Below are 17,826 nucleotides of genomic sequence, written 5' to 3'. Positions count from 1 at the left end.
TTGTCAATTTCATTTCTTTTTTTTTTATTATTATTTTTCTTTGATTGAATTTTTGATGAATAATTGTTTTGTGGGCTTGAAGATTTCGCGGAGGATGGGCAGAAACAGAAAACCCCTTGGATGTTATGGAGTGGATGTATATTGATGAATTTCAATCCGTTTTTGCGACAGAGCTGCTCAACAGAATGCAGAAAAAGATGGAGAAAAAGAAAATATTCACCAGAAAATTCAGTCGTGATATTGAAGGTTGGTGGATGTAATAAAATAATGAAGAGGATCCTTAATCGTCGCTTTCATTTTTTCTGAGTTGAACAGAAAAGTTGATAGGAATGATTGCTGATGAAACTGAGGAGAAAGAAGAGAAAGAAGGAAAAGCAGGTGACTGATCTTTGCGAATGCCATGATTCTCTGAGTCAAAACTACCCGCCTGGATTGCTTTCGATTTGTGTGCCTTGCCTTGCGAAAGCTTTGCTGAAGAGAGAGCACTATGAGGAGATACAAACAGAAGTGGATATGGCTTTGCTGAGTTTGAGGTGTGTCAATGACATTGGGTTTGAAACATTTTTTTGATTGTTATTTTTGTTATTTTTCAGAAAATAGAGAAAATATGGAATAGACGACAGAAAGAGAAGGATCCCTGAAGGAGCTGGAGGGAATCATGGAGTATCTTCCAGAGCACAACAATCTGGCTGGGCTTGTGAGTTTCGATCAGCTTGGGAGTTTTTGATTAGCCATGTTTATCTGCGATGGATCATTGGAAACAGTCACCTTGAATGAGCCTGATTTTGGGAAGGAGGCAACAAAGGAATTGGATGAGAGGGAGAGAGAGAGAAGAAGAAGAAAGAAGATAATGAGAAAAAGAGATTCTTTTGAAGAGATGGCTGCGAGCATTGGAGTCTTTCTTGTGCTCATGCGCATTGTGGAGCAAGGAATATTCAGAGTATATCATCAGGGTTGCTGGGGCAATTGGAGCAGCGAAGGATAACAAGAGAGGAATGGGGAAGGAATGGATTTGTTTTGTTCTATGGAGCAACAGATGGCAGATTGATAGAAATTGAAGGGTTAATGAAAGACAGAGCCATCGATGGCATTTTGGAAGAGATCGCTCGATCAGAAGTTGGATGCGCTCAGATTGAGGTTTGTTTATCGTTTTTTCAGAGAACTTTGCCAGCAGACTGGAGAACAAGAAGGGAAGGGAAAAGAAAGCGAAAAGGCAAAAAAGGAATAAGAGATAAAGAGAGAAGGGTGGCAGAGCAGAAGGCGGAAGAAGGGAATGAAGAGTCTGCTCTGTGTCTCATTCATCATGATTTGGCGCTTTCTTCTCTTATAATGCAGTAATTATCAATGCATCTATTATTGACAAAATTGCTGATCAAATGAAGCTTTATGCACTTCACTTTCATCGTTTTTGAAGGCTTTGCAGCATTTCTCTTTTTCGGCAAAACAAGCAAAAGCGCAATCACAATTGCTCCTTTTTGTAGATTTCATTCATCTTTGTTATTTTCCATTTTTTTCAATTAATTTTCTTGTTAATCGTGCTTGGAGTTGACTGCCTTGCTCAAAGGCAAACTGCATCCGTTGAGAAGCACTCTGTGTTGGACAAATCCCATCTCGCTTCCATGCAAAAAGAGACAGAAACGGTTTTCGCAGGGGCAATTGCAGTATTGATTCCAATGAACAAACAACAAATAAAGGAACGAGCAATAGGAAAAGTGAAAAAAGAAAAAGGGCAGACAATCAAGCGAGGAAGAAAGGATGAAACAAAGAGAAAGAAATGCAAAAGATTTTCTTTTTTACACAAAAATGGAGTGTTTCGAGAAAATTCAAAAAGCCATCAAAATGAAGTGAAGCAAAAATAAAAAAATAAAAATAAATATATTTAATAAAAAATAAAAAAATCAAATCATATAAAAAATGCTTTTCCAAACAAAGAAAACTGAAAGAAATTGGTAAATAAATCAATTCAAATTGTTTAACAAAGTCATTTTTTTAAAAAAAATAAAAACATGGAAAACACACAAACATGAAAACGATTAAACAGAATTGCAATTTTTTCGAATTTTCGTTTGATCTCATCTTTTTAATTTTTTTCTTTGTGCTGCTGATAAAGATGAAGTTGGAGAAGATAATAATGAAGAGATATGGTATATCAGCTATTTATCCATCTCGATTAGGTCAATCAATATTATCGACTTATGAATATCTAGTGGTTGTTATCATCTTGTATAATAAGTTGAATAGGCAATGATAATAAGATAAAGATCGATGATTATTGCTGATATACTTAGGGGCTTCTAATGATTAGATATTCAGTGATGTTCTATAAAGATGGAGTAATTGATAGGTGTAATCGAGATATATCCATAGCTGATATACCATATCTCCAAGGAGAAGAATTAGCAAAAACATTAACTGGAAGATTAACAAAAGTTATGTTCAAGTTGGTAAATTAGTGGTGAAATTGTGTGTTATCGTTAGTGAATAACATGAGTTCGCAACGAAGTTGTTTAGGAGACTTCGTCTCCGTTGAACATGTGTCGAACATGTGTCGAACATGAGTTGAACATGAGTTGAGCATGTGTTGAACCTGTTTGTGTTATCGTTGATGAAATCGTAAATAAAAATAATTGATTTTGTTTTTTGTTTTATAGTAAATGGGTCGGAAGAAGATATACGCAACTGTGGAAGAAGCGAAAGAGGCTCAACAGAAACAAATTAAACAGTTTCAGGAAAAACGTAAGGAAGAAACTAAGTATTACAACGAACATGTAACTGAGAAACAGAAGAAATTGATTAAGATATTGAGGAGAAAGCTTATCGAAAGTGATGAGTTGTTGGATGAGTTGATGGAAAAAGTTAATAGTTGTTTGCCCGCACCGGGTTGATTGGGAAGTTAATGTGCAAATTGGTGGTATATAACAAGTGGCACACGTTCGTTGTACCGTTGATTGAATCAGACAGTAGTCACGATGACGTTATAGTTGATTGCCAACATCTATATTTTTGCTTGGAAAATGTGTCAATCGGTAGACCGGATACAGAATTGTAGCAATATCGAGATGCTGGGGGAAGGGAAATATTGGGTTAAATCTCCGTGCTGGAAGCGTAAACCGGTAAACCGGTAAACCGGATCTTTTAATTTCATCTGATAAGAGCTGCCAACATGCCATTTCTGCCAACATGAGCAATTTACCCCTAATTTACCATGATTTTGAGGGTTTTTATTTATTTTCGACTGAATCAACATTTTGCCACATTGCCACATGATATCGTTGATGGCACACGCCAGTTATATCGTTGGTGATACACATCAGTTATATTGTCAGTTGTTCCAAACAGATGTTTTGCCTGCACCAGGTCGATGGGGCAGGTCATGTGGGTGATGCTGTGGCTGGGAAATATTGAGTAAAATCTCCGAGCTTTTCACCTGCACTGGATGCACCGGGTGCACCGGGTCAAATATATTCTCCAAAATATGTGGGCAAATAGGCAAACTGGGCAAATCGGAAAAACGTGAAAAAATATAACAGTAACATTTCTGTTTCTATTGATTATCCTCATCGTCAGATACAATATGTTTGTGCGACAGTTTGCACTCAACTTTCAATATTTAATACCAAAAACGTGTTCCAATAATTGAGTTCTGTTTACGTTCACATTCATCTTTCAGTTGCATTTGGAAGTTCCTTTCTTTTATTACAACAGGTTTGCAGAGGAGAGCTTCTGTACAATTCATTCCAACACATAGCTCGTCGTGATGATTACAAATCCACATTTCCAACGGACTTTTTCTTACTTCATTAATATCGATTTTAGCCTCTGTCATCGGCATTAATCTAACGTTAAATGATGAAAGGTCTTTGTTCATCAAATATGTGAGCAAATAATCATAAAACTCTGTCGTAAATGAAGAACATAGCTGTTTGAAATAATCGAAATTGTTCTTGTATTTACCATTTCATGCAAGAACAACATATCTTCGATCGCCTGTTTCAATCTTTACTGGAAATGAGTGGTTTGTCACAAATATAAAATTAGCAACATTCTCAGCGGTTCTTCGAGGTTGATTCTTCTCGTTTATTCTAATAATGTTTTCTGTTATTACAGACTTCAACGCATTGAAATTTGCCAGTCTGTCGTCTCCACAATTTTTCAGTTCATTCAATACAATCAACATTTTGCTTTCAACAACAGAGTTGAAGTTTCCAGTCAATTCTCCAACTTCTGTGACATTTCGACTGGAATAACCAGCGAATAGTTCAGATATAACATCAGTGAATCTGTTTTTCCCAATTCCTTGAATACCTTTCAATATCAATGCTGTTTCATTTTTTATTCCAGGATGTTGAACAATGTTGGCAATCCAGTTAATAACATATTCATATACATCGTTGTTAGAATCAGCAATTACCTCACGAACAAAGTCCAGAAACATTGAGATTGTTTCCATATCGACATGTTCCCGTAAATTGTACTTGAAACCTTGAAATATCGAGAATTCATTAGCTGTATCTTTTGCGTTAAACATTACACCCTGCAATGTCAGTTTCGACAAACAAGACAGTAGAATGTCATATGCTGTTGTTGTTTGATGTTCAGTTTTCCACAGTTTAATCATCTTTAAGTTACGTGTCATATTTGTGTCTGTAACAAATGTTATCCCCCAACGTTTATCGAATATATTGAAATCTTTTTGTATATACATCGCCCCTGTTTCAATAAATCGAATAACTCTCGACAAATCACTGATAACATCATCAGCGTTTTTATATTGTTTTGTCTCAGCTTTTCGTCGAATGTCTGTCATGGAAAACGAATCTGACAAATCTAACAGTTTAACGACATGGATATCGTTTGTCAGTTACGGCAATATCTCGTTTGTGTAATAGTTATTATTCCTAATATTATTCATCTTAACAAACACAAATGGCGATGATCTCAAACATCTGTATCGTTGTTTTGCAGTGTAATAGTTTTCACGAGCCTAAACTGTCAAATTGAAACTGATTTGTGCTCTGTCGTGAGCTAATTCGATATGCTTATTCGATAATGAATTAATTGCTTGAAACAGTGTGAAAAACGTGACTTCTCTGTTGACTGGCATATTTCCCCCATCGTTATGTATGACAAAACACTCCAACACGTTGACAAAAACATTAGCTAATTCGTCACTGATATTGTCATTGTCGTTGTCTAATTTAACAATATTATCTATTTCGTCGGATGTTTTTATATACAGTATCAATGAGAGATCGTTCAATATATCATTAACATTTCGTGTAATTGCTGAGTCAAACGAACCTCTAACAAGCTGATAAACATTTGTCTTTGATCGATGATCCTTACGCACTTTTCTGTTTGGTAATACAATTAATGATCGTTTGCTCTTGTCCAACGATGTCATGATATCTCCATCAAATTCATCGCAAGTGTAACATTTAATCATTCTGTTGGAGTTGGCGTAAAAGTCATCGGTATTTGCATAAATGTGTAATCCCCCAGAAGCTGTTTGAACAACAACATCGTCTTCGTCAAGTTTGTTTAATATGTTTGATCTTATAGATTGTTTGGAATCGTCGTCAAAAGATTTGTTAATGTCAATGTCGATAACAGTTAAATTTGACACTTTGTTTACCAATACTGCTCTTCCAGTAACAACAGAGCCACTGCCTCCATCATGCTTTTGAAAATTGAATAAATCAACAACGTTTGAAACAATTCTTTCATTCAATGATTTTTCTTCCATGCTAATTAGGAGTTGAACCGTTTGGCTGTTGTTACCGATTGTTTCCGTTATGCTGTTGCTCATGGTTGCCAATTTCACAGAAATTAAAAAAACAAAATTTTTTTGAAACAGAATAATTTTTGAAATGAACATTTCGGAGAAAGATGGTGTTGAAGTTAATTTCGAAAATTAACGATAACAGTTAATTTTTACATTAAATATATTTTGCCTATTTGCCCAGTTTGCCTATTTGCCCACATATTTTGGAGAATATATTTGACCCGGTGCACCCGGTGCATCCAGTGCAGGTGAAAAGCTCGGAGATTTTACTCAATATTTCCCAGCCACAGCATCACCCACATGACCTGCCCCATCGACCTGGTGCAGGCAAAACATCTGTTTGGAACAACTGACAATATAACTGATGTGTATCACCAACGATATAACTGGCGTGTGCCATCAACGATATCATGTGGCAATGTGGCAAAATGTTGATTCAGTCGAAAATAAATAAAAACCCTCAAAATCATGGTAAATTAGGGGTAAATTGCTCATGTTGGCAGAAATGGCATGTTGGCAGCTCTTATCAGATGAAATTAAAAGATCCGGTTTACCGGTTTACCGGTTTACGCTTCCAGCACGGAGATTTAACCCAATATTTCCCTTCCCCCAGCATCTCGATATTGCTACAATTCTGTATCCGGTCTACCGATTGACACATTTTCCAAGCAAAAATATAGATGTTGGCAATCAACTATAACGTCATCGTGACTACTGTCTGATTCAATCAACGGTACAACGAACGTGTGCCACTTGTTATATACCACCAATTTGCACATTAACTTCCCAATCAACCCGGTGCGGGCAAACAACTATTAACTTTTTCCATCAACTCATCCAACAACTCATCACTTTCGATAAGCTTTCTCCTCAATATCTTAATCAATTTCTTCTGTTTCTCAGTTACATGTTCGTTGTAATACTTAGTTTCTTCCTTACGTTTTTCCTGAAACTGTTTAATTTGTTTCTGTTGAGCCTCTTTCGCTTCTTCCACAGTTGCGTATATCTTCTTCCGACCCATTTACTATAAAACAAAAAACAAAATCAATTATTTTTATTTACGATTTCATCAACGATAACACAAACAGGTTCAACACATGCTCAACTCATGTTCAACTCATGTTCGACACATGTTCGACACATGTTCAACGGAGACGAAGTCTCCTAAACAACTTCGTTGCGAACTCATGTTATTCACTAACGATAACACACAATTTCACCACTAATTTACCAACTTGAACATAACTTTTGTTAATCTTCCAGTTAATGTTTTTGCTAATTCTTCTCCTTGGAGATATGGTATATCAGCTATGGATATATCTCGATTACACCTATCAATTACTCCATCTTTATAGAACATCACTGAATATCTAATCATTAGAAGCCCCTAAGTATATCAGCAATAATCATCGATCTTTATCTTATTATCATTGCCTATTCAACTTATTATACAAGATGATAACAACCACTAGATATTCATAAGTCGATAATATTGATTGACCTAATCGAGATGGATAAATAGCTGATATACCATATCTCTTTATAATGTTATTGAAAATAATCGAAGTGCACATTCATCTTGATGTCATTTGAACCAAATGAGCGGGAAACAAAAAGGCCAGTCCATAATGCGAGCGTGCTCCAATCGCCTTTTTAGCCTCTTTTCTCCCCTCGAATTCATAACGCATCTCATCTTTCACTCGCTCCATTAACTTCCCCACAATAAAGAAATACCATTTCATTCCTCTTCTATTCTCCATACACTGGACTCAATCAGACAGCAAATTCCGCTGAAACGTTCCAATAACTGACCATGCATCTTAGCTGAATGACTCTCTTTCACCACTTTCTTACCTTTCGACATTCGCTTTTCGCAATCCAACTTCAAATACACCTATTTTCCTCTCTTCTCCCTTCTCGGACACTTTTGCCCACAAGATCCCCCAATATTTCTCTTCCTCCTCCTTCTCCCACATAATGCAAGCAAGTGCTTATTGCAACCCCGCCCACTCGCCTTATGCAATTCAGTAAATGCACTTTGGTTGCTGCATAAACAATACTCCAGGCTGTCAGGTGCAGAACTCAACAATTTGGCTAAACAATAATTCTCCAACCCTGAATGCGCTGAGGATGGACAAAATAACAGATATTTATAAAAGCACACATCAAAGGCAGTTCACGAAAAAATCTAGAATTGCCATTCCAAGAAATGAAAAAAGGCAAGCAAACATTTCGATAAATCTCATACAATAAACAAACATAACCAGAAAATGTGCGCGCAAAGGTGATGATAAAATGGAATGCATCACTTATGCATCGAGAAAGATGAACAAGTGAAGTCTTCAACATATGTCACATCCAGAAAAATCACAATTTCTGTTTTTATTGGTGGTATTGCAAACTGCATAATGATCAATTTTTGATTAAAATTTTCATCAAAACTTTGCGAGTCACTCAAATATCTTCAAATGTATTTATTTTGAAAAACAATTTTTGCTTGTTTTCAATTTATTTAGGAACCAATAAAGTGTTCTTTTTAGACATTTTTTGGTTTTTGTTGGTTCTATTTGAGCTTTGTTTCCTGAAAAATATGTGTGTCTTTTTTTTTTGAAAAATCACATATGGGACAAATTTTTATTATTTTTTGAATTTTGTTCCACTCAATATTTTCTTTTATTCTTCTCAATATTTTAATTTTGCATACTTTTTAACAGTGAATAAAAGATTTTTTTTGCTGTTATTGCAGAAAAAGTTTTGTTCAAATCTATGTTTTTTCACAAATGCAAGAATTTTGTCCCAGATGTTTAATTCTTAATAATATAAAAAAATTTTTCATATCCTAATCAAATTTCTGTTCCTGCTCGCAAATCTTCTTAATAATGAATGTTATAATTTAATCAAGTGATAACTTTCATTTTTGTGTAGTTTCGTGAGTATGAACAAGTATTTGATCAAAACATGGAAATTTTAATTAATTAGAAAATTTAACATTTGTGCCCATTTTTTGAAAGGATAACACCAACATACGAAGATCTTGTTTTATTAATTTTTTTTATTCAAAAAACGTGTAATATCCAAATGTTTTGAATTTTTCCTGTTGACTTTTTAATTTCCGAAATTGTTGTTTTTTGGAAAAGAATAATAATTTTTCATTATTCGCTGAATAAATGTGAATATTTTTGAAATCACAACTTTTTTGGGGGGTCCAAATTTTTCAGATGGTTTTGGTCTTTATCAAGAAGTATTCAATTCTAATAAAAAATGAATAATAATTGTTTCAAAAACCTATGCTTGAAATGAGTGCACAACAAAACTATTTGAAAATTGTGTTTTTAACTTTCAGAATTCAGATGCATATATTCTTAGAGACTTTTTAAACGAAAAGTTTGATAAAAAATCTGTGACTTTGAAAATAATCATCCACAATTTTTGTTGTTAAAAATAAGTTTTTCATATAATAATTAACCGTGAAACTATTGTCACAAAAATTGATGTTTGTTATTTTAGTAACACAGATAAGTCTGATATTCGTTCTGTTTCTATTCAGCGTTCACGTAAAAATAATGAAAAATAAATTTTTAAATCGAATTTTTTGGTTGAAAAATTTGATATGAAAAAAATCACCCAAATGATAATGTTTTCATTTATACCAATGAAAATCATTGACTTTGATTTTTCTTATAATGATTAATTTCACTGTCTTGTATTTTCAAGTTAAGTTGAAGTCAATTGGCTCATCCAGTTGAAATAATGTTTTGATGAAATAAAAATAACGTTTTGGATGATGCAATATGAAGAAGTTTTTTTAAGAAAAAAACCATTTATTTCATGTTAAAAACCAATTTTTATACAATTGTGGAAAAAAAAATGAAATTTGATATGAAAATTCACTTTTGTCTCTCTTCAATTCTTTATCTGTACAAATAAATATTGAAGAAAGAATATTAATGAGAATCAAGTTTGACTTTGTTGTGATTATCACATAAATGTGCATCTTGTATTTTCTTGAAGAAATACGAATTTGTTAATTTTTTATTGGAAGAAAACGAGAATTTTCCAATATTTTGTCACTCTCTATTACAATACCCATATTTCTCGAAAAATAAAAATAATATGTTATTCTTTTTGGAAAGTCACAAATGTTTTGCTTTCAAGTTAAACAAAACTTGATATTTTAGACTGAATTCTTTAAACCGTCCAATCAAAATAAATAAAAATACGAGTTTCAATATGCAGACAAGACCACTTCATTTTTATTGTGTCTTTGAACAGTTTGAAGAGTTTGTTTCAAAATAGATCAAATGATGTTTTGTGTTCCCACTTGTCAATCAAACATTTGCGATGTTTCAAAAAGAATAACATGTTTTTCATTATAAAGCATTCACCACAAACATGTAACGGAACATAATTAACTTGAGAATAGGCTGTTTCATTATTTTTCATATCCGTTTGTTAAAAATAAAAACAATACTTTAATTAAAATTTCTTGAAAGAAAAAGAATGATGTGAAAACAAATCACTCAGTTTCATTTTCTAAAAAAATTTGAAAAATTTTGTGTTTTCCAAAAGAAAGTGATTTGGATGATAATTGAATCATGATACAGCCAACAAGGTTGAAAACCTCTGTTTTAAATTATTTAATTCCTGTTGTATTTTTAATCTGAATTGATTGCATCGCTTGTCCAAATCTTCATTTTTTTTCTCTTTTCATCATCTCTTCGAACCATTTTGACAATCCTCAGAAACAATCAAAAAATTAAGGAAATGAAAATGAAAATCGTCGTTTTAAAAATAATAATAGAGAAAAAATAAAGTCACCTTTTTTTTGTGTTTCAAAATCCTCACATATCAGAACTGACTCTTTTTGATGATTTGAAAATGTTTCTCGAGTTTTACACAAAATTCAATTTCACATTTGACTTGATCCTCTCTGAACAGTTGGAATAAAGAATTTTTCTAAAACAACTGTTTGGATGTGTCTCGATATTTTCTGTTCTTGGCTCCATTTTGGGCTCATTGCAATAATTCTTTCTCATTCTTTTTCACAGATACTTTTTTCAATGAAAATGTTTGAAATGCCCCATTTCCTTGTCCATATCCAATACCCAATTCATATTATCCCTAAAACATTTTATCTCGTCAATTTTAATTTTTGCACACTTATTTATCATCAGAACTACTCAAGAAAAAGAATAATAAGCACAAAATATCTCAAAAATGGCAATACATTTGATTTTTGCAAAAATTGAAAAAAAAAAAAAAAAAAGAAAACTCTTCTAAAATTAATGAACAAATCAAACGCTGCTTCACTCTTATTCTCTTCCAACAATACTTTTCTCCATCCAATAACAAACAAACCCCAAGGCTCACTTCATTTGTTTATCACCGTTCAAGTAAATTCCTCAAAGGCACCTTTAACCTGCCATCTTCCGCTTCATATGCTTCAAACCCCTTTTGCCTGTCAATACGTTTCAGCAGCATTAACATGACAACCAATTGCTCAGATCTAAGTGGAAAGCACTCCTCTTCCCATCGCCATTCAGCACTTCAAGAAACAAAAACGATCATTCATTCTGTGCTTTCCTGGCTCAGGTGCTCAACATCTTCCAAAGCACAGAATGCAGATCCACATGGCCATTGCCTTGAAATGTTTTGTTCAAAATCTTGTGCTGGCAATTAAAAGTGCTCAAACAATAAACATCATCTCAATGATGTTTCCATTGTGAGTCCGATATTTCCAAAGATGATGAATCCTCTTCTTTTCCCAATGACTTAAATCTTTTTTGTTCCAATCTCAATAGTTGTTGTCTCGCTTGTGTGATCCCCTCCCATCAGCGTGACTGACAGGCTCACTTGAATCACGCTCTTTTCAACTGCAACACCAATGGTTCTGCATGCACTTGACTCATCCAATCCACACAACTCTTCTGCGTTTCCTCCACTCACTGCCACAAATCGATTGAGAATCCCTCTCTTCAGCCAATCCTTTTTTGATATTTCGTCATATGTCCAAACATTTGCAATTGCATAATTGTATGCAAAGCAGATCCTCTTCTCATCTGTGTTTGTGGTGTAACATTCATAAAATGGATTTCCTGATTCCAAATACAGATTGTAATAATCAACATATTCAACGTCATGCCCACGTGGATTATTTGCATCCCTGCAGCTGCATTCATGGAAGAACAAAAAATAACAATGAATTCCATCATTTGGTATTGTTTCTCGATTTGGCTGTAATAATAATCCTCCTCCCTCTCTTAATGCTGAACATGAAATAAATTGAATGCTCCTCATTTTGAATTGATTAGGAACATTGTAACAACGCATGCCTCCACCATAATAATTTGTAACCGAACATGAAGTGAAACTGCAGTCAAACACACACGCACTCTCCCCTCCTTCATTTTCTGCTTCAATGCATCCGGTTCCTGAAATATTAAAATTATTAAGATAAAGCCCTCCTCCATAATTAACTGCTTTGCAATCCTGGAACTTGCATCTGCTGATTCGAGCACACAATGAAATCGCATAAATGAATACGCCTCCACCTTCGTGGTACTGTGCGTTGCAAGCATTAAATGAATTATTATCGAAGTTCACTGATCTTATATTTGTGCACAATATCCCCCCGCCATTATAATATGCCATGCAGTCATTAAATGAACAATGAGAAACAGACACAGAGGCAGATGATTGACTGTACATGCAGATGGCCCCTCCGCTCGATATTCCATCAGCATACGAGTCGCTTTCTCCTGTTGTTTTCGATCCACTCCATTCGCACCAAGTGAATGTATTCGTTCCATTTTCTGTTTCGTTTTGTCTCCCTGGAGTCAACTTTCTGTCTGAAGTTCCTTCACAAACAACATTTCTTGTCCGACAACATCCAACGAATGATGTGTTCGAAACAGATAAGGAAGTCAAGGGGCTGTTCAGAGAAGGAACAATCCCGCCATCATATGCATCACAAACAGACGAAAATGAACAACTGTTCATAAAACAAGAGGTTTGGATTGATGCAGTGGTTGGAGGTGAACATGCATCATTTGCTGTTGAGATGTTGAAAAATGTGAGTTTGGAGAGGGATACAAGGGGTATTGAAGGGGATGACAGGAATGGGGCTGATGAGACACAAAAAGAAGAGAATCGTGATTCACTCACCGAAATACTCCCTTCAATACCTTCTCCATATCCATCTCCTTTTCTTCCTCTTCCTCTGCCTCCTTCTCCTCTTTCTCCTCCTTTCTCTTCATCTCCACCCTTCTCCCCTCCATATCCCTTCCCTCCAAACAGCCTTCCCGAGTATATCTCTCCCCCTCTTCTCCATCCTTTCAATGTGATGTTTGTCAACGCCCCAATGCTCCCACTCACATCAAATGCCCCTGCCTCAATATCCTTCCCCATCCCCACAACAAACTTTTCATCCTCTTCCCTTTTTCCCACTCTTCTGCAAATGCTCCTCAAAACATTCTATCTTCAAATTCCTTTTTCCTCCATTTCCTCGCCTTTCATCCGTTTTCAATCTGTTTTCTTATTAATGCCTTCTTCTTCTCAATTATTTCTCAAATTTCTCCTTCTGCCTTATCATCAATTTCTCTTCTCTCTATCTTTTATCGCTTCCCCTCCCCCTTTTCAAAATACCTTTTCCATTTCGCAAATCCCATCTTTTCCACACATTTCATATGTTTCCCTTTGCTCACTCATCTATGCCCATTCCATTTCCTGCCTTCTGCCATCTTCCCGGGATCGCCTCAAAATCCATCTTTCCTCATCCCTCGCGCTTTTAACCAACGAAGATATTCTTCCAAAAAGATCCTAATTTCAAATAAAAATATATATTAGAAAAGTTTGATAAAATGTTATTTCTTTTATTCAAAAAAATTATGTGTTCATGCCTTTGACAATCTCTATTCTTCATTGCTTCTGTTCTTCTTCTTTCTTCTTTCTTCTTCTCTAGATCATTTTTTTCTTTCTGCAAAAGCACCCATTTCCCTCATCTCCATCTTCCATCATTCATTCAACAGCTTTGCTTCTCTTCTGCTTCTCCAAAAAAACATCCTATTTCCATTCTCCTGTTCTGCTTCTTCTCAAATAACTCTTTCAACAAATATCCTTCAAAACGATTTGGTGAAGAAGAAGAAGATAATGACCAAGAAGGGGTGAAAAAATATATAATTTCTTTGTTGAGGAGATGCATTTGAAAATAATGACAGAGAAGAATTCGATGAAGGAAATGAAGTAGATGAAGGGGATGAAGATGAAGAAAACGATGAGACTGAAAGTGTAGAAGAGGATTTAAAGATCTTTAATGTCGGATATTTTCTGTCGAAGATTGCTTCAAAAAAAACCTCGTTCTCTGCTTCAATGGATAACCCTTCGATGATACAATGCCAAAGGCGATTGCAAAATGATTCAAATCCATTTTGCCTGTCATTTGCCTCCAGCTGCTTGTATTACGCCGAACTGCCTGTTTTTCTTGCATTATCGCTCTCAAACCAAGCAATCAAATTTAGTTCCACTACTCTTCTCAGTCCATAAAAATATTGTCTTGTCCTTATCAACCCAAGAAAATCCATTCGTCCAGCAACAACCGCCAATCTCTTGTTTCAGCCACTTGTCTCCATTTTCCATTCAATGCATCCACTCCAATCCCTCCAACAAATTTTCTGAAAATGTCCTCTTCCTCTTTTAAAAAAGGCAGCCTTTTCAGAAAAATTGGTCACACTTCCTTTTTGTATTTGGCATTTTCCGACTCCATGAATTTCTGCTCCATTAAAACTCGTTTTTCGTTGCATTTCGACCCATTGCATATTGCATCAAAAATAACTGTGAAATTTTTCGTTAAAAAATCCTCATGTTTTAATATTTGCTGTTTGTAGGTAATATTGGTGTGATTCCCTGCTATTGTCCTCTTCAAAAAAATAAATTGACTTTTAATATAAAATTGTCCGAATCATGACTTGGGAAGGATACGGATGAAAATATCTTCACATTATATAGAATTATCAGAAATACATATATCCCGTGATATATATAATATTTTCAAAGCATCGGTGCTCCATCCCCTTTCTTGTACAAAAATCGCTTCAAGTCTTTCCAAATTCAACACCAGTCCCAGTCGCACAAGACGCCTTCAAAAACAATAATTCAGCAAATCCACCATAAAATATTATTGTCTGATGCCCTCCCATTTACAAAGGTAGTTTTCAGTTTTTTCTTTTTTTTCAAAATTGTGACGATCGTATGCATAATTGAAGACTGGAATAGACAAATTGTATTTTTCTCGGTACACTCCGAGCACTGAGGCAAAGGCCGGTGGATGTGCAATGACGGCTGTTATTTGCATTACGGCGAGGTGGTTGTGGGTGTTTTGAATTTGAAAGGGATTTGATGTCTGGGTTGTTGGCAAATTCGATAATTGGGATTGTTTTGTGTGTTTTTTTGGGGAGAATTGTGGAGATGAAGGGAGGACAAGAGGAAAGAAAATTTTAGAAGATGAGGATGTTTTGCCTTTTGTTTTCAGCAGGTTGTTAGGATGTGTTTGCTATGTTTTTTTGATTCTTGTGATTTGTTGTGGATAATGTGTATTGCGGGCAGTAACGGTGGGGGCAGTGTTGCACACTGCAAATGAAATGGATGCTAGCAGAAGAGTGTTGGTTGGGGAATTGTGATGTTTTAGAGAGAGAAAGAGAGAAAAATGGAAAATTACATATGAAAAAATGAAATAAATCAATAGAGGAATGAAAGGGAGGAGGGAAAAAGGCGAAGAGGCAACAGAAAGATGAAGGCTGTGGAAGTGTTGGAAATTGGCAGCAGGAGAGGGGAGCAGATGGGATGAGAAGGAAAGAGCAAAGGAAGATGGCAGAAAAATGGGGTGAATGATGGCTGAGAGAGGTGACATCTTGGGGTTTTGGTGTTGCTGCGATGAAGCAAATGGTCAGGGTGTGGGTCGTGTGCTTTGCTGGGGGAGGGAGAGTTGAGCGGAAAGGACAGGGAAGAGGAGGGGAAGGGAAGCGGAAGGGGGCAGTTATCATTTCTGGATGTTGACACATGTTGCGTTTGTGAATTCGATATTTATTTGTTTATTTGTTTATTTGTTTGTTTGTTTATGGTTTTATTTTCAAAGAGATATGTGCTTTTTTGTGAAAATGATTGACAAAAGTGAAGATTGATCTGGCGCAATGAGAGGATAGCACGAAATAGCATTGGAAGCATTGAGAAGTGACAGGGCTGGGAGGTCTGTTTGCGAGGTGAAGAACGGAGGAAAGCAATGCTGAATAGGCTGGGGCTGGCAGGAAAAGAAGAGGAAGGAGAAGAGGAAGATTGCAAAAAGAAAGAGGAACAGTTTATTTATTAATTTTTATTTTTATAAAAATACTTTGTTTTTTAATTTCATCTTTTTTATATTGAAATATATTTATTTTCGTTGTCTGTAATTTTTCTTTATTTTTTCTGTTTTTTTATTGATACCGGAGCCCTTGCATGTGTTCAAAATATATGCGAGAAAATTGAATTTGGAAAGAAGACAGGAAATGACAACAGAAGAAAAAGAGATTCTGTGGAAAACAGTTGACAAATAACATTGGAGTTCCGTATCCATTTGGTGGCACTGAAGAAAAAGATGCTTTTCTCTTATGGATATCCCTTTGAGAAGCAGCGGAAGAGGCGGGAAGAAGGATTTTGAATTTATTAAATATTTTGCCAGATTGCTCCAAGAGGCAGAGGAAGAGAAGACAGCGTCGAAGATAGTATTTTTGTGTGTGAGTTGCACTTCTCCTCTTTTTGCCAATTATTCTCATGAGTCTTCATTCCCCTTGTTTCCTTCTCACAACTCACGTTTTTCAACATCTCAACAGCAAATGACGCATGTTCGCCTTCTACCACTTCCTCATCCCAAACCACATATTTGATGAATAGTTGCTCATTCTCATCAGTTTGTGATACGTATGATGGCGGGATTGTCACTTCCCTCAACAATCCCTTGGCTTCTCTGACTGCTTCAAACACCTCTTTTATTAAATGCTGAAGGACAAGAAATGTTGTTTGTGAAGGAACTTCAGACAGAAAGTTGACTCCAGGGAGACAAAACGAAACAGAAAATGGAACGAATACATTCACTTGGTGCGAATGGAGTGGATCGAGGACAACAGGAGAAAGTGATTCATGGACGGATGGAAAATCGAGTGGAGGGGCCATTTTCATGTACAATCTCAATTCTGGAGAACTTTCAGTTTCGCATTGTCTGTTTAATAATTGTTTTGCGTACAGCCGTGGTGGTGGGATTATATGTCATACAATCAAATCTGTATATATCGAAAATAATGTGTTCAATGCTTGCACAGCACAAAACCATTACGGAGGAGGAATGTATGCTTATTCGATTTTGGAATGTGTTCGGATCGGTGGGTGCGAATTTAAGAATTGCAAAGCTAACAGCGAAGGTGGTGGTTTACGATTGTACAGTTTTAGTGTTTCAGGGTCAGGATGCATTCCAACAGAAAATGGGGAAGGGGAGAGTGCGTGTGTGTTTGACTGCAGTTTCACTTCATGCTCAGTCACAAATACGATTGGTGGAGGGATGTATTGCGTTACCGTTCCTGCGACACAATTCAAAATGAGTACCATTCAGTTTATTTCATGTTTTGCATTATCCAATGGAGGTGGATTATGTTTGCATCCAAATCGAGAAACGGCACCGGATAATAAACTATATTGCTTCTTCTTATTTTTCACGATTGCAAGTGTAGATCTGCATCCACACCATATGGGCACGATGCAATATATTACGATAATAACAATTTGTACTTGGATTCTGGAAATCCATTCTATGAATGCTACACCACAAACACAGATGACAAGAGAATGTGCTATGCACACAATTATGCAAATGCAGGTGCCTGGACATTTGATCAAACATCAAAAAGGATTGGCTGAAGGACAAGACGTTATATGTTTCGGTGAATGGAAATGATAGTTTTGAGTTGTGTGGGGCAAATGAAACATATCCGTGTCTGACAGTGAAGAAGGCGTTTGAGATG

At 35.6% G+C, this 17,826-nt stretch overlaps 6 protein-coding genes across 6 annotated transcripts; 2 read left to right on the top strand and 4 right to left on the bottom strand.

Moving 5' to 3' along the window:
• Positions 1-339: 339 nt before the first annotated feature.
• Positions 340-600, top strand: MONOS_18368 (uncharacterized protein; the record flags this gene model as incomplete). The annotated part of the gene is made up of 2 exons (XM_067871382.1): positions 340-533; positions 594-600. 2 exons carry the CDS (start codon positions 340-342, stop codon positions 598-600), a joined length of 201 nt encoding a protein of 66 aa, XP_067718806.1.
• Positions 601-733: 133 nt separating this feature from the next.
• MONOS_18367 (uncharacterized protein) lies at positions 734-1,338 on the top strand (the record flags this gene model as incomplete). Its single annotated transcript, XM_067871381.1, has 2 exons — positions 734-953; positions 1,037-1,338. 2 exons carry the CDS (start codon positions 734-736, stop codon positions 1,336-1,338), a joined length of 522 nt encoding a protein of 173 aa, XP_067718805.1.
• A 2,620-nt stretch (positions 1,339-3,958) lies between these two features.
• On the bottom strand, positions 3,959-4,807 carry MONOS_16068 (putative Poxvirus D5 protein; the record flags this gene model as incomplete). The annotated part of the gene is made up of 1 exon (XM_067868977.1): positions 3,959-4,807. The coding sequence occupies one exon, from the start codon at positions 4,805-4,807 to the stop codon at positions 3,959-3,961; it is 849 nt and encodes a 282-aa protein (XP_067718804.1).
• A 177-nt stretch (positions 4,808-4,984) lies between these two features.
• Positions 4,985-5,878, bottom strand: MONOS_16067 (uncharacterized protein; the record flags this gene model as incomplete). The annotated part of the gene is made up of 1 exon (XM_067868976.1): positions 4,985-5,878. The coding sequence occupies one exon, from the start codon at positions 5,876-5,878 to the stop codon at positions 4,985-4,987; it is 894 nt and encodes a 297-aa protein (XP_067718803.1).
• A 5,679-nt stretch (positions 5,879-11,557) lies between these two features.
• MONOS_12095c1 (uncharacterized protein) lies at positions 11,558-13,192 on the bottom strand (the record flags this gene model as incomplete). Its single annotated transcript, XM_067864685.1, has 2 exons — positions 11,558-11,880; positions 12,970-13,192. The coding sequence occupies 2 exons, from the start codon at positions 13,190-13,192 to the stop codon at positions 11,558-11,560; spliced, it is 546 nt and encodes a 181-aa protein (XP_067718802.1).
• A 3,285-nt stretch (positions 13,193-16,477) lies between these two features.
• MONOS_12094c1 (uncharacterized protein) lies at positions 16,478-16,984 on the bottom strand (the record flags this gene model as incomplete). Its single annotated transcript, XM_067864683.1, has 1 exon — positions 16,478-16,984. One exon carries the CDS (start codon positions 16,982-16,984, stop codon positions 16,478-16,480), a length of 507 nt encoding a protein of 168 aa, XP_067718801.1.
• Positions 16,985-17,826: the final 842 nt, after the last annotated feature.

Source organism: Monocercomonoides exilis (assembly GCF_001643675.1).
Source record: "Monocercomonoides exilis strain PA203 chromosome Unknown scaffold71-172346, whole genome shotgun sequence".
NCBI lineage: Eukaryota > Preaxostyla > Oxymonadida > Polymastigidae > Monocercomonoides > Monocercomonoides exilis.
The sequence above is the reverse complement of the archived record's forward strand: the minus strand, read 5'-3'. Positions and strand labels throughout refer to the sequence as shown.